Consider the following 16280-nt stretch of genomic DNA (forward strand, 5'->3'; position numbering starts at 1 on the left):
CATCCTTTTGTCTGTATCTGTCTTTTCTGATCTTAAAGAGATTCCGTGCTGTGTCCTCATATGTTTCGATTGTCTTTTCAAATGTTTTGATATTTGCTTTCATATCAAAAAGAGACATTTTTCTGTTGTATATCTTTTGAGAGGACTAATTACTATTAAGTATGTTGAACAAGATATTCTGTATGACCACTCACTATTTCTCACGCTGTCTCTGTTTTTCTCTGTCCTTCTGTCTTTCTTCTAGTGGCCATTATCTTGAAGGACGATTACTTTGTTCGGGGAGCAGGCCTACCAGGGAGGTTTAAGGCAGAAAAAGTGGAGTTTCATTGGGGTCCGAGCAACGGATCTGAAGGCTCTGAACACAGCATCAACAGCCGGCGTTACCCTGTGGAGGTAAGCACAATCTACTAAGCCTCAACATACCAAGGAAGAGCCGTCTGACAGCTTGTAGTTTTCTTTGTTATGGTGTAGATATTGACACCTCATGAGAAAGCTTCTGAATGAAGCTCTGGTAGTCTTGTCGGTTATTGGAACCAGAAAATTAAAATGTGCCACAGGGGGATGAATCTGTGTAGAGATGTCATAGGATGACCCCCATGGTTGAGTGTAAAAGGCTGAGATGCCTGTCTATCTGGGCAAATATACCCCAAATGTACCCATTTTTAGAGTTTAAGAACTTCTTCTGGACAATCTCCTTCAAAATTGTCAAGAAGCCATAGACATTACAAGAAGTTAAATTCTTAGTAAACTCTTGTTATTGTGGAAAAAATGGGATTGTATTTTAATAAAGATTTTTTTACTCAATACAGTCAATACATTGAGGGTTTTCACTAGAACCAACATCTAGTGGTCATAAGAGGAACAGCCTGGAACAAAATATGGTTTTGGTCTCTATAGCCAATTTCCCTCTTCATAAAAACTGGGGTGTGAATTTTTATATAACTTCCGCGTTTCAATTATATTAAGGCTTAAAGTTGTAAGATCATTAAGGCCATTGTGTAAGATCAGGTGGGTGCTGTCACAGGTGGCAAGCCACTTTGTGGTTTCAGCAAACTCGCTTCATTCTACACGCCGGCGGGGGTAGCTAGCGAACCAGCTGGCCAGTCATGTTCACAGACCCCTATAGTCCCACAGTCATAGAGACCACTGCAGCCAGCATAGCAGCCGATTCCACCAACAATGGTAGAACACAACACAAATTGTAACATAAATCAAGAGACATCTGGCTCGTGATGTACAGAAACTTCTTGGCTTGTGAAACTTAGAAGCACTTTGGACAATATAAACAACAGAAGAGGGACTGTCGTTGCTTTATTATTATATATAGACATTACATTGTAAGTGTGTAATTGTGGTTACACATGTGCACTGTGCTGATGCTTATAAAGGCTCACACTTATCACTGAGCAGCATGTTTTCTGTCTGTAACAATCACCTACACATGAACACCCTGCATTCTGTATTTATACTGAGCCCGTTCTCAACCCAGAGCAACGCTTTATCAGGCTTTCTGAAAGCGTAGTTGGCCTATTTGTTGCCCTGAGATGAGAACGTGTTGTTATATTGTAGGCCTACTGTGTCCTGCTCAGAGGCACAGTATCATTAATAATCAGTGGCAGAATGCATTTATATTATTAATTGATTATCCGGATGGTAATTATTGATGTTGTGATTGTGTATAAATTAGGCCTATTGAATAACCACGAATTTAATCAAGGTGTCTTTTAATTCATTAGGTTAAATGTTTCAGGGGAAACTGAAATAATGAACTAATTTCAAAGCCTGCACTCAATTTCAAGCTTTCTATTTATTTCATCTTCTGAAATCAAAAAGACCCAAAGCATTCTAAATATATACCAGTCAATCAACTACGTTGGTAGAGAACATTTTAAAGATACTTTCAGCATTAACGTTCAGTGGATAGGTTCAAGAAAAAAACATTATTCATGTGGCATTACCCAAAAACAATTGAATGTTCTTCAGGCCCCACCTCTCACACTTTATTTCTGGCATTAAGAAATGTTCTTTTAGCATCCAGCTTAAAAGTAAATATGAGTGTGTATGGGTGTTTCTGAAAGTTTGTGTGTTGTTTATATGCAGCTGTCAGTCTCTTGAATGCTGAAATGTCAGCCATCTCTGGTTGGACGTCTCGTGGAGCTCTGCCTCTTTGCTGTGGCCGGCCAAACAGATGAATATGTATTGTTTGACATTTGGTGGATCAGCATGCTGACAGTGATATTGTAATCTTCTCCTTCTGTTCCAAACTCTTTTTGTCCTCCCAAATCTTTCCAAAAAGTTGCATAAAGCTGCCTTTGTGTCAGTGGTTGAGATAACCTAGTATGGAAATGATGCATTTGTCTTCACTACTAGTAATATTGCTGCCTGCTGGAGAAGAATTCAAAGATTCGGCTGAAAATACGAAGCCTGTATAAATGCAAGCTCTCCAGGGCTGCTGTTTTAAAATTGCTAGAGTTATTATATGCGGTCACATTTGATTTAGCAGTGATACCTCAGCAAGGAAAAGTTTCCACTTGTAGCACATGTATGAAGTGCCAGTGAAAATCATGCCTGTTTTTTCATAATGGATGACCCTCTCAGTCATAACATATAGAATAGACTGTTTCTCCAGAGACACACTCACACACCGCCTTATGCCAGATTCAATATTGGCAGTATGGCTCAGCTGAGTTGAGTGCTTTAAGGCCAAAACCGATACTGATATTTCCACAGTTAAGCTGCTGAGAGACTCGATTTTGTGCTGATTTTTGGCCTCATGTGGTGATTTTATTTCCAAATAACAAATATGGTTATGTTATGAAGCTTCACTGTGTGCAAACAGAATAACTGTAGATTTTTGCAGAGTTTATCACTTATAATAAGGTCTGTTTAAAATAGATTATATCTAGAATATCTAGAATAGAAGTAACCTCATTGCACTTATAGAGCAGGGGTCTCATTTATAAACGGTGCTTACGTACACAACAGGGCTGGAAATGTGCGTATGCCACTTCCTAAGCAAAGGTTGTGATCTATAAAAAACAAAGGGAGAATGCGCGGTCCTGTAAGTAAACTGAACCATGCCTACGCACATAGAGGAGAAATGAGAAATGGCAACTCACATGTTAGAAGGATGAAACGGTTTGAAATGAATAGGCCTACTATTGTGTAAAATAAATTGAAATATTAGTAGTATTATAGGTTTAAAGCCTTTCTGAATAAACATACACCCATTTGATTGACTTTCCCTGAAGTGCGCAAAAAACCCCACAATTTAAGATAATTTGCAGCACACAGAAAAAGATCCAGATTTAGGATAACAAACACAAACGAGATATCTGTTTCTGCAAAAGAACGCCTCAGATATGCTGTACAGTTTAATCTGGAATCATATTAATTAATTCTTGCATGCAGTGCAATTTATTCTCATAAATAAGGTGAACAGGAGGACAAATTACATTTAAATTGATGCCGTTTTCAATACGTCAGTCGAGCAAATATGAAAGCACAGTTTAATTTTGCCTATTGTTATCAGATGTTCATTGCCTTACAGAGCCAAACGCTGAGCGCCAGCGTGTAGAAGTGATGCGCTGCTTGTAAAAACACGTTATGGAAAAAATAACACTATCTTATTGTCATCTACAACAAGTCATATTTATTTTAACTCATTGTCAGCCTTGTTTAGTGAGTGGATTGTTTGTGTAGCCTAAATAAATGTTTAAACACAAGCAGAATGCGTTTGATTTCCTCTCTTTTCAAATGGGGGAATCCAAATTAGTACCTGGGTCATCCCGTCTTGCGTGTGTGTCCCCCTCCAGCCAGTGACGTCACTAATCAAGTGGGATGTCCCTTCCTGCAGATCGGTTATAAAAGGGTGGAGCTCTGGTGCCCCCTTTCCTCCGGTGCACAAGCCTTGCGTGAAAGTGCGTTTTTTCTCATTTTCTTCATGCAGTCAGGACGTATTAATATTAATGAGGGGCGTTTCACTGACCATTTATAGGCAACTACGGACATTTGAAGGGTCGGACATGGAGCTCCATCACATGTGCTACATTTAAATTTGATTGTGATGTATAAAGGGAACTTGCTTACAAGTGTGCATACGCGCATTTAATAAGTCTGAATATTTTTTGGCATACGCCATTTTTAGCTTTTGGGCGCATGTACACTTTTAGTGAGGTTTAATTACAGAGCCCCAACAATTCCCACCAATAGCAAGCACTTGGCGACAGAATTTTGATCAACTGGAGTGATTAGGCCAACACGGCATGAATGAATGCATGACGTCATATGATCACGATCCATGTGGCAATTGATGCGGTCCCTTTTAATCAGCTGGGCCCCGGTGCATTGCACTGGTTGTACCGTTAGTACTTACTCCACTGATCGTTAACATGTACAAAGGGAAATCAATCTGATAAGTATGACTTGAACCAGCTTAGAGTAGTTCCTTTAATGCCAATGAAATGTTCAAGTCTCTGTAATAGGATGTGATGTCATTGATATTGAATGCAGCACTAAGATCTAACAAGACAAGTACAGAGACAAGTCCTTTGTCTGACGCAATTAGAGGAATGATTTGTAATTTTCACCAGTGCTGTGTCTGTGCTATGATGCACTCTCTATCCTAAAAAAATACTAGATGAATGCTCACTTGGGTTAGATGAATGTCCATCATCTGTTTTCTCTATAATTTATAGAAAATACTCTCTGGTCAGTCTCCATTGTATTAAATTAATATATTTATTAACTCTTACACAGGTAATACGTAAATGCAGCAATATATCTAGATATAACAAAGCAGTGAAAGTCAAAATGTTGATTACGGTGATCTCTCTATATATATAGGTATAGATTTTCTTACAAACATCATCTGGACACTATTACTCTCCAAAACATTGTAACCCACCGGAATATTTGTTAACGGGGGGACATTACATTACATTTACATAAAAAATCAAATGTAAAGCAATTCCATGTGAGTTTTTACAGGTTGTTTTTGTGTGTCTGTGGTCGGAGGGAAAGCTCTCTACAATGTATGAATGACTGGAGTATCAGACTGTAAAGCTTTCTCAACTCTATCTCTCTTATGCTGGTTCACACAGCCACAACGTCAGCAGAGAGATAGGAGCATGGTTTGATTGCTGTCTAGTCCCTGTTTCAGCTTGATTGCCTGTCTGCTATATTGTGCAATGTTATCTCTGCAGTGACAGAATAAAAAAATATACAGAGACATATATGCATGCACACACACACAGGTGTGTACACACAGCAACAGTAGGCACAGTTAGACCATAATCTACAGGGGTTTCCATCTCATGTATAATCACAACAGAACATATTGTCCCATGTACAGCTGTATAATTCAGACATGCAAGTAGATTCAGCTTTATTTGCAGATGTTTACTACCAAGGTGGAAAATATTCATTATTTCACATCATTTTTCAGTTGAGAGCATGGACTGTTAACATGTTAAGATTAATTATTCACTCTTGATTCATCTGTTGACTTTCTTTCAATAATGAAGTTCATAGAATCTCAGAAATAATGACAAAAATAACCATTGCATGTTGGCAGAGCCGACATTGCTCTTTTTATTTTTGTTAATGAAATCCTGGCAGACAAAGACACATACATACATCCAGAAGCAGCCCAGACAAGGAACACGTGAGTGTGAGAGCTGCCATTCCAGTTTTCTTTATGGATTAGTGGATATGTGTAACTACAATGAAAAAAATTATAAACGCAACACTTTTGTTTTTGCCCTCATTCATCGTGAGCTGAACTCAAGGATCTAAGACTTTCTGTATGTACACAAAAGGCCTATTTCTCTCAAATATTATTCACAAATCTGTCAGAATCTGTGTTAGTGAGCACTTCTCCTTTGCCGAGATAATCCATCCACCTCACAGGTGTGGCATATCAAGATGCCGATGTTTGAGAGAAATAGGACTTTTGTTTACATAGAGAAAGGCTCTGATTCCTGTAGGGTTCATGTCAGTCAACAGGGCAATTGTCACTTAATTTCCCTTGATGTCATCCCTTGAGTCTTGGCATGGTTTGTTTATGCTCAGAAGAAAGTTAAGACAGGATGTTTGGATATTTTTACAGTGTGTATTTTTTTTTATCTCTCTTTCCCTTTCAAAACTCATTATGGTGCACACTGCTTTTACAACGAATAATTTTGCACTGCTTTTACCACTCATGTTGCCTGCTGAGCTGTGGTTTAGCTGAGGTTTAGCTAGAGACCCAAGCTAGTAGATTAGGGGCATTTCGCCCTGGGGTTTATGCACTTCGTTTGGGCTGGTGCTGAGGGGTAACTGTTCTTTTCATCTTAATTTCTATCATATTTTGGTTTTCTTTGTTTGTCTGTATTTCATCCAAATTTGTTTGATTTTCTTCCACCTGCTACTCTTGATGACAATATCATGCCTGGTTAATATCTTGGTCTTAGACAACCATGCCCAGCTGGGCAACCGTCCACAGATGTTGATATTTGGTTGGATATAGGTTGCAATGTTAGATAACCAAAATCCAACGTCCAAAATAGTGCTAACGTCTGACGTGGGATACAGACTACATTAGATGTTGGTATTTTGTGTTATTTCAGTTGTGGTGTTTCATACTGATGAAGAATGCTGACATGACAGTGTTACCTATATGCTATATTTAGTAAACATCAAACATCCAGCAAGCATAGCATTTTATTGTTTTTAAAGTTTGGAATGTTATTCATGTAGTGGTATTACCCTATCAAGTTTGGCCCAGTTCCCTGTCGTAGGAACAAGCGCTTGACCAAGAGTGTGCTGATCCAGAGCAACATGATTTAAGGCAGCAACCCAAAACTGAAAACATGTTTTGAAGGCAGTTAGCAGGCCGTGAGATAGATGTGGGATTATTGAGACCCTAACACGCAAACATCCAAGAGCTCCAAGTAGGAGGTTAAAAAAATTTGCATTTTACTATCATCACGGGGGAATCCTTTAGTCCATGCACATCCCATGCCTGTTAGTGATGTTTCCAGTCAGGATGCTTTTGTCATTAAATTTTTTTAATACATTTTTTTTCTTGATTTTATGTGAGTTCAAAGACAATGAAGTCATGTTAAAATAAATCTAACATGGCATGTTAGAGACTTCTAAATGAATATTCCTGTGTGGGGCCCCTATTTGAATAACATTTCCCACCAGTAGTCATGTACTAGTATATAAGTATTCCTTATATACCAATACCACTAAGGGTGCTTTGTGGTTCGGTTCATTTGGTCCGGACCAAGTGAAAAAAACGATACACTGTTGCATTTTAGTCCTGGTCCGGTTCATGTTCACACTGCAGTTTTACAAATGAACCAAGACAAGTAACCATGACGTTACACAGATGTACAGGTAACTTGTTGATTGGACAGCTTTGGCGATTGTCATCCCAAGTATACTTTACCAAATGATTTTTCTTAAACTAAACATGGCTTATACAGATCAATTATAAGATAGCTGAACACATTTCGCGGTCAGCAGATGGATTTATTAGTGGTTTAACTTTACAAATAATGCTCAGATCACATCTCTGCTATCATAAAATCCTCTGATTGGTTCGTTTGCTTTCACATCACACGTGAACCGCACCAGAGTTTGTTTGAAAAAGAGTACCGGAACCACCTCTTCAACGAGGTCTCTTGTATAGCTTAGCTACTTTAGTATGACATTAGCATGTTGCCATGCTTCTGTTATCCACTCAAAGCACCACTGTGCCTAAGCACAACCTCACAGACCTGTTATCTTGGCTGTAGACTCTGTCTCTCTTTTTAATACAATGCAGAATATGAGGATGGATCTACCATGAATAATAATAAAATAGTAATCCCCTACAGGCTGCAATACTAATTATACCCCATGATATGAAAGTGTGAGACCGAATGAACAAGCTGATGCTTTCAAAACCAAATCAGAAGAAATGTAAATAAGAGTTTATCTTCTTAGGGGCACAATGTTTTTAGACAGTTTATTTGCATTCTGTTCTTCGGCCATGGGATACCTTGTGTTGTTCACATTTTGTCTTGAGCGTGGCACTAGATGAAAGCTGATGCAAAATAGATAAGGTTCATCCTCTGGGAAGCCTAATTAAATCTCAAATCATTTTCTGACCATTTGCCCTCTGCCCTTTCTTTCTTTTTCCTTTAAATCACTACCCTTGCCTTTCCATTTAATTTCCTTTCTTTTTCTCTCGACCCAGTACCTCTCAGCAGCTCAGTGTTGGAGTGTTCTTGTGCTATCTCCGAGTGCTCCACATGAATGATGTATGATTTACAAGCCTTGCCATATAGTAATTGTAGCCTAATAGGGCCCTTGAATAGCATGATGAAGTAGGGACCCGCTGCTCCCCTACCTGCTGTTTTAAACAGTAATGCTCTGGTTAATATGCCAAGCACAACACTGCCAGGCAGCACAGCACACATTTTCAGCTAGAGTGTGACTCATCCTGTGTGTGTATGCACACACTGTGTCCTGTACATTCTCATTCAACTGTTGTGTGATTTGCATCAAAAGTCAAACATGTATGAATTCTCCCCATAGGGTATTCTCAACCAGCACATTGTGTGTTCGATTCTGCATTGTCAAGCCAGCTGTCTTTGTTTAGAGGCTAGCACAATCAGGCCGCTCCCGGCTTAAATTCTTGAGAATTTTATGCAAGCCATTAAAATGCATTTTCAAAACTAGAAACACCTATCTTGCTCTCCTCAAGTAAATTAATCACCTCAGCTGACCCCTTGAGTACAATAAATAAATTATAGTGTACATACAAGCCTAGTGGCTGTCGAAACCATGCATCTGTGAATTAAATCTGGGGTTTGAATTGTTGATGTTGACATTGGCAGAAAGGTTTGAGAAATCACAGGGAGTCCCCTCCGGAACAAATAGGGTAGCTGTGGGCGAGACACACAAAATATCTATGTGTACATTATTGAAGTGATCCTGATACAAGATTTCACCTGGGGACCTGCTTATAAGAAGAAAAGTGTAATATTTGTTCTGAATTGATGTTAGACATTGATGTGAAATGTTAGTTGAATGGTCTGCAAACAATTTTTTGATTTATTAGCATAAAGATGGATGAGTAGGCAAGTCACATCTCTCTAATAAAGGAAGGAATCTGTGGGTTTGTATTTCGATTATTTCAAGGATTGTTCAACCAATCGACTTCAAAGGGTGGCGGGTGTGTTGCTGCGGAACCGAGGGAGTGCAGTGTCGTGTTTGGTGCAATTTGAACACACGATACGTTCAGAGTAATCACGCAGGTTTGATGCAGTATATGTTAGAAACTAATGTGTGTGTGAAACGGGCTTGTAAGACTTATGTTTTATGTTAAAAGGAAGCGCTAAACATCTAGCAGGATCTCCGCCATTGTCATGTGGTTTCAGTGTTATTAATGCTGTAGGTCAGGGGTCGGCAAATAAGTATGGCATTGGCAATTTTTCTAAAGCCAGTACATGGCAGGCCAGAACACAAATAATAACTTAAAAATAACTGTTGGCTGCCCGGTTATCCACTCAATAGAGCACAGACCTTACAATCGGAGTATTGTGTGTTTGGTTTTACCCTCTTCAACAAATTAACTATGAGGAGACTTTTTCACATGCTCACGATAAACCATGTGCTGGAGTGTGTGCATCCCAGCGATTGGTCCACATCCATCAACCTATGGATGCTTCTTATCATTTCCCCAGCATCTTCAGGCAGTGGAAAATCCTGCACTCTTAATTCCACTCGAAATAAAGCATTTTATTTTGTAGGCACAATCACTTAAGAGGAAGTGATTATGTGAGTAACTGTTGCTGTCATGACTGAGATTTCTTTCAACACCAGCCGCTGACAAAGTAAACCATATTTTGTTTTATTTTGGCCAGCGAGCTGCCTCTTGCTGACCACTGCTGTAGGTGAAACTGATAATGAGACGCACATTTTGAACAAAAAGCGCTGGCAGGAGTCACATCGGCCCCTGTGAAAGGGCACTGCACTAGTAGTAATAATAACACAAATATTATTATTAATATTAATAATCATAATAATAATGTTTAGTTAATTAATAATTGTTGACAGTGTACCTCAACGTATATGAATTTGTTTTGATGATGGTGCACAGTGACACAGATGAAAACATTATTGGTTTTTTGCGCATAGGCCTTCTAAATACAAGTGTGTAAGCTGAATATCAGCCAAATAAATAATAAAGAAGTTCTGCCTATATCATATCACATTAGCATGGACCATTAGACACAGTATAACTTTTGACATATGCATCTACCTGCTCAGATTGTAGCACTGGCTCCAGCTCCAGCTCCAGCTCCAGCACATCCTCTTGCACTTAATTCTCACCATCTCTAACACTGTTGGATGGCTTGCAGGTGCCATCTTTAGCAGGTGTGTTATTTGGCTCTTGCTCAGTGGAACAACTAGTGCTTTCTATCTTGTCTTTCTTTTTACGGGATCTGTTTGGAGAAGCAGATAGTTGTACTCACACAAAGCTAAGCAAAGTACTGCTGTGGACAGGGTCAGCAGTGTATATATTTTAGCCACCTAAAAGAAGGCCCAGCGGGAAAAAAACAATATCAGTGTACGCTATTTGTTTAATATTTTCGGTGCCTTTCCTTGCCGTCAGACAGCCATTTCCTTTGGAACTGTCAAACATAGAACTTCCGAATTCCTACTGTTCAGTTGTTATTAGATATAACTAACATCTCATGATCTTTAATTTAGTCATTGTTTTTTTTTTTAAATATCAAGATTTGATCAAAGGATCAAGTGTATCATCAGTCACAAAAGGTGAAAGTTGTCACCTAACTCTGCTCTACATAGCATTTTAGCCTTGTGGTACACTCTCACACAGTCAGTGCTCAATACAAAACCCACAGTTCAACCACTAATGAATGAGTCCTTAAATCAGTTAAAATCTCCTCTGAGTCCATATCTTAACAAGAACCTCCTCCTCCTAGATCCCAGCAAGAAAACAGAAAAAATACTCAGTGACACCTCTTGTGTCTAATTGACAAGCTTACCGATTCTCTGACAACCAGGGTTTCCTTAGTCTGGCCAGTGCTGCGCACAGGCTGTCACTCAGCCCTCCACTGGTGAGTTTGGTTTGAAACGCTGTGACAGATATTGCTTGAACTGACTGGCGAGTTCGTGTGTGCTGTGCGTGACGCAGGCGGGTGCACCGATCACCGAAATACGCTAACATCTTGCTAATTTCACCCTGACACCCTGTCGTGCTGATATCGTGAGACAGCCTTCATTTGAAACATTTCAATATCGTGATATGTTTCACAGCTTTCACCCACATAAGCATATATTTCATACTTAGGTTATCACATGATAACAACTGAATCATCTCCATGATAAGAGAGCAAATTCCATTCAGTTATAAAAACAAATAACAATAACACATACCTTGAACACTGAACAGTTGTGATGATCAGACTTGTGCTTCAGTTGGGCCAACCTACCTGCTGAGTTCCTTCAGTGATATACCATTACACAGCAAATTTTGTCACTGGATATTGAGTGCCTTATTTGTTTATTTTATTTTTTACATAATTTTGCATGTACATACATTTTCCAATTTACACAGCCAAATACATTAACTCTAGCTCAGTCAGGAGAGACTTAATGTGAGTGAACGATTCTTTTATTGACACACGCACCATAAATATGGGAAATGTGAGGAGTCTTTGGCGATTAGACCCGTCGTGACGTCAAGGCATTTAAAGGGGGTGTTGAAGCTGTTACGAGGTAGTGTAGGCATTTTCTGATGGTGTTGAGGGGATGAAGATCTGGATGTGATGAGAAGTGGAATTCTGTTGAGCACTACCTGGGCCTGGATATGATGAACTGGAGGTGAATGAGTGACTGGAGGATTTTGCACAGCAGCAGAGAGGAGAAGAGATTTAAAGTTTGATGATTGGCTGATGAGGTTGTAAAGAGTGGATGCCCATAATCAGCTGATCAGAGAAGCAGGAAGAGAGAGAGAGAGAGAGAGAGAGAGAGAATGTGTGTGAGAGAGTTGTGAATCAATGAAGCATAAATATTGTCTTCCTGATTGAACTTGAGCAGAGACTTCACATTCTGAACAATGACTAATGAAATAGCCAATAAAAAAAGGGGAGACACAATTAAGGGGTTGAGATGATGCAGTGGATAAGAAACATGTTTTTGGTAGGAGAGACCTGGGTTTGATTCCCACTGCGACACATCCATCCATCAAAGTTTTCCTGAGCAAGACACCTCACTCCTAGTTGCTCCAGAGGCGTGCGACCTCTGACATATATAGAAATTGTAAGTCGCTTTGGATAAATTCACTGCATGGAAACAAAAAATCAATTCCATCAGTGGAAATCTCATTAAAATCCCACTTTAAAATGGTGTTCACATCAAGGATTTTACAAAGGCAACCAGAGTGAGTACTCATCCACCGATATGGAATCAAGAATGAAATCTGGAGACATTCACCTGCATTATATCAGAGACCGACTACACTGTTATTTATTAAAATGTCAGCCCCAGTGTATCAGCAAACCAGTATTATCTGTCTAAGGCTACCTCCCACTATGGTGCCTCCCCTTGTCCACCCCCACCCCCCAGAGCAGGTGAGAATGCTATCAGGGCTAGGTGTCCGATGCACTGAGCTATCCATTCTGTCTGACTGCCTCTTGCCAAGGCTCATTTTTATCTCCACCCCCTCCCAAGCCGCCCAGATGTGATAAACGAGGAGCGAGGAATGAAAAGATGGAGGGGGAAGGGACGGGTGTGTGTGTGGCTCCAGAACTTGCTCTGCCAGCTTTTACCCACCTGCCTAGATAAGAGAGCACTGTAAATTAACACGCGATAGGGGGGCTGAGAGCACAGGCAGAGTGTGAGTGTGAGAGTGTGAGTGTGTGTGTGTGTGTGTGTGTGTGTGTGTGTGTGGATTCGGGGGGGTTCGCGCACTTATTCACGCACATATACCCACACAGACTCCCTCTCTTTGCTTTGCCGCAGGTATCACAGATAAAGATGTGTCATTGATGAATGGGATTTTATTTCCCATCAACCTTTGCTGCATGGGAAATGGAAAGCACATCCCGGCCCCTAAATCATCAGATGAATAATGATAACACTGGGTAGCAGTTTTCATTTCTTCGCACTATTTCTCTGCAAAGCGCCGTACGCAAAGTGTTTGTTTCTATCAGTGCCTGTAGTGTTTTTCTCCCCTTACATCGCATAAAAAAAACAAATGCAGATGTTTAAACCTTGTTTAATTACACTATAGGCCACCATCAGAATGGAGGCAGAATTACAGAAAGAAATTACAAAATTCAAAAGTTGCTTCCACTTCTTTTATTTACCAAATGAGAAATACAAGACACAACGTCCTGAAAGATACTAACAAAGCTCAATTCATACTCTATTTTTGGTATCACTTGTTCTCGCTGGCTGTAATTTCCTCACTGTGAGTTCCAAGATAAACAGCTTTGGAATCACTAATCATTTGAACTAGTAAACTGACAGCGTAAACTTTTATTTGGCATATTTTGTCAACAATAACCAAGAACACCTCTGAGCTGGTACTCTCTGAGGTTTTCACAACCGTCGTCGCTGTGCAACACACGGCCGTTCATTCCATCAGCTCAGATTACATCAACAAAGACATGAACAGAGATGTGGGGCGGCCCATGAAGATATGAAGTCAACAGATGGAATGGCAACCAAAAGTGGATTACATTTCCCCACACAGAAAGTTGCAATCTATGGAACATAGTCATGTTGTAATCATGCGAGTTAGGCAAAAGAAGCCCTGGGCCCCTTTTGTCGAGATATTGATATATTATTGATGTGATATTGATTTGCTTGAAAAACTACCTGATCCCAGGTCAGTTATTCTGATGCAATTTTGTTTGTTGTTTTGCATTAATCAGTATTTTTATATGAACAATGGTTAAAATGACTATGGGCCGGATTTACAAACACCCCAGATAAAGAGTACTAACTTCTTTGTGCATTCTAAAATACTGCAGGTGCACTTGTACCTGTTATGGGTGATTAACTAAGAATTTTTTGCGTAAGTGACAACAGGTGCAAACACAATGGAGGTGGCAGTATTTAAATGAGAATGTTTGCATATTTTAATGGTTTCCACCATGGAAAGTTGGGAGGGAAAGCAGGTACGGCGTAAAAACTTATTTAACTCTATTCTCTAACTATATTAAACTCATTCTAGTGCGTCCCGAGTATGTGGAAATTGTATGTACAATGCCCATCCTGCCTAAGATTGCACAAACTACTTGGGACAGCACACCTGAAAAACAGATACTGGAATGACCCAGACGTGAGGAGTTGCAAGAAGCTTGGGAAGTTGTGTGACACCTTCTAACTGGCTCCAAATCAGCCCTTAGGTCAGATAACCGCTCCAATATGGCACGGCTGGAGAGGCAAATGTGCACGTTTGTTGTTCCTCAGTCATGCCAAAAATATTGACACAAATGAAAAAAAAACCTTTTTCAATTCAATTCAAATTTGCTTTATTGGCATGAATGTTAATTTAACAGTATTGCCAAAGCTTCAATGAAAATACAAGAGCTATTCAATTCATACAGTTAAATAAATAAAATAATTGTATTACTATATGTTGGATATAGAATCTCTACGTCTTCTTTCATTACGGCTGTGTCTCCTTCTCGCAACGACAACAGCAGCCATCTCTGCGCAGCACTTTCTTTAAAACATATTAAATACAGATGATGTTACAATCACATGAAATTGCTTTTAAGCTTGTTAGATCACATTGCATGTAGTGAATAAATGTATTAGCATGTTATCCTCCCATTACTTTGCAAATTAAAACTGAAACGCCCCAAACTGCATATTCATTGAGGCAAAAGTAGTCAATGAACAACTTGTGCTATCTTGCGCTTTTGGAAGACGTCATTCTGCGTGCACACCGTTAGTAGATCAGCTTACATGTTAATTTGCTGGTGATATCAAGTTTGCACACGTTTTTAGGCACGCAAACCTTTAGTAAATCGGGCCCTGTGAGTAATGTACTATAGAAGGTGTCACTCAAAGTGATGAACCCACAAAGAATTATCACCTGACTTTGTAGTTCAGCTCTCTGGCCGTTTTGATAGCGTTTAGCTCATTGTTTTGGTTGTACCGCCTGCAACTTTACTGTTTTGGTTCAGTCTCACTGCTCTCACCTGGTTTCCAGCTGCAGGCGACTGTTCGACAGTGAAAAAGCTCTTGCCCTGCTCAGCACCAAACTGCAGACAGACAAAGTTATCGACTAGCTGGTGAAGTATGGCTGGACACAAATGAATGCTAATGTTGCTCTGTGTCTGCTTGAACTGAGCAAGTGCATTGTATTGATTAGAAATAAAACTTTTAATTTGTAAGAAGAAGATTGTGTTGTTGTTTTTTTCCCTTTTTCAAAAGCCATATATGTCTTGGCGTAGGGTATGATAAGGTAAGAGATCATGGTTAACGTAAAAGAGACGCATACTCTGGTCTCTTCCGTGAAAGTCAAATGCATTTACCACTCTGTCCTCTACACCCTTCCTTTCCACCTCTCTAAATAAAATGCACAAAGAGTATGGCACTGAAAGGGACTCGGCATCCATATGAATAATCTCAAATGGATACTTTTTACTTGATCAACAGTAAAGCGATGATTCCCTTCTCTTCTTAATTGCAGGAGCTGGCCAAATATGGTCAAACTCTGTGTTCAGTTATTGTACCAGCACATACAGCTGGAGGGACTTGCTGTCTTGTCCAACAGCTTTTGGGCACAAAAAGCTGCTCATTAGCAGGCAAAGAGCTACTGCATACTTTGTGCTGCAAACCCCGTCCATGGATGTTACCTGTTGCTTGTATCACTCGCTCTACACTAACTCCAGTCTGAGCCTCACATAGTCACGTTTTTTTGAGACTTTTGCGTTGATGACAGCTTTCAAGTAGAATACTCAGACCCGTGTCTGCAGGAAATGTCTTCTACATTGCACCTCTGTTTCCAACCATAAGACAACATTTCCCAGCGGAATACCCCCTATGTACTTTCCCTCCACCTTCAAGTGTCTCCTGACATATCAGAAGCAACATAAGCAAAGTATCAGGTAAAAACAGACAACAGAATACACTTTATGGAGTGTACAGTGAAGTAAAACCTGTTTTTAATGGAGTATTTACTGACATACATAAAGATGGCAACTGAAAATGATCACAGTTTACTCTTTCAGTTGGCATCTTTGTTTGGGTTAAGG

The 16280-nt window shown here is 39.7% G+C and overlaps 1 protein-coding gene across 1 annotated transcript in view; it reads left to right on the top strand.

The window, feature by feature from the left end:
- LOC123987096 (receptor-type tyrosine-protein phosphatase gamma-like) overlaps nucleotides 1-16280 on the top strand; it is a 172148-nt gene that overhangs the window by 670 nt on the left and 155198 nt on the right. Inside the window, exon 2 of the mRNA XM_046075711.1 lies at nucleotides 245-393. Within this exon, the coding sequence (XP_045931667.1) occupies nucleotides 245-393 (149 nt within the window). The remainder of the gene's footprint in view (nucleotides 1-244; nucleotides 394-16280) is intronic.

This window comes from Micropterus dolomieu, linkage group LG18, assembly GCF_021292245.1.
Source record: "Micropterus dolomieu isolate WLL.071019.BEF.003 ecotype Adirondacks linkage group LG18, ASM2129224v1, whole genome shotgun sequence".
NCBI lineage: Eukaryota > Metazoa > Chordata > Actinopteri > Centrarchiformes > Centrarchidae > Micropterus > Micropterus dolomieu.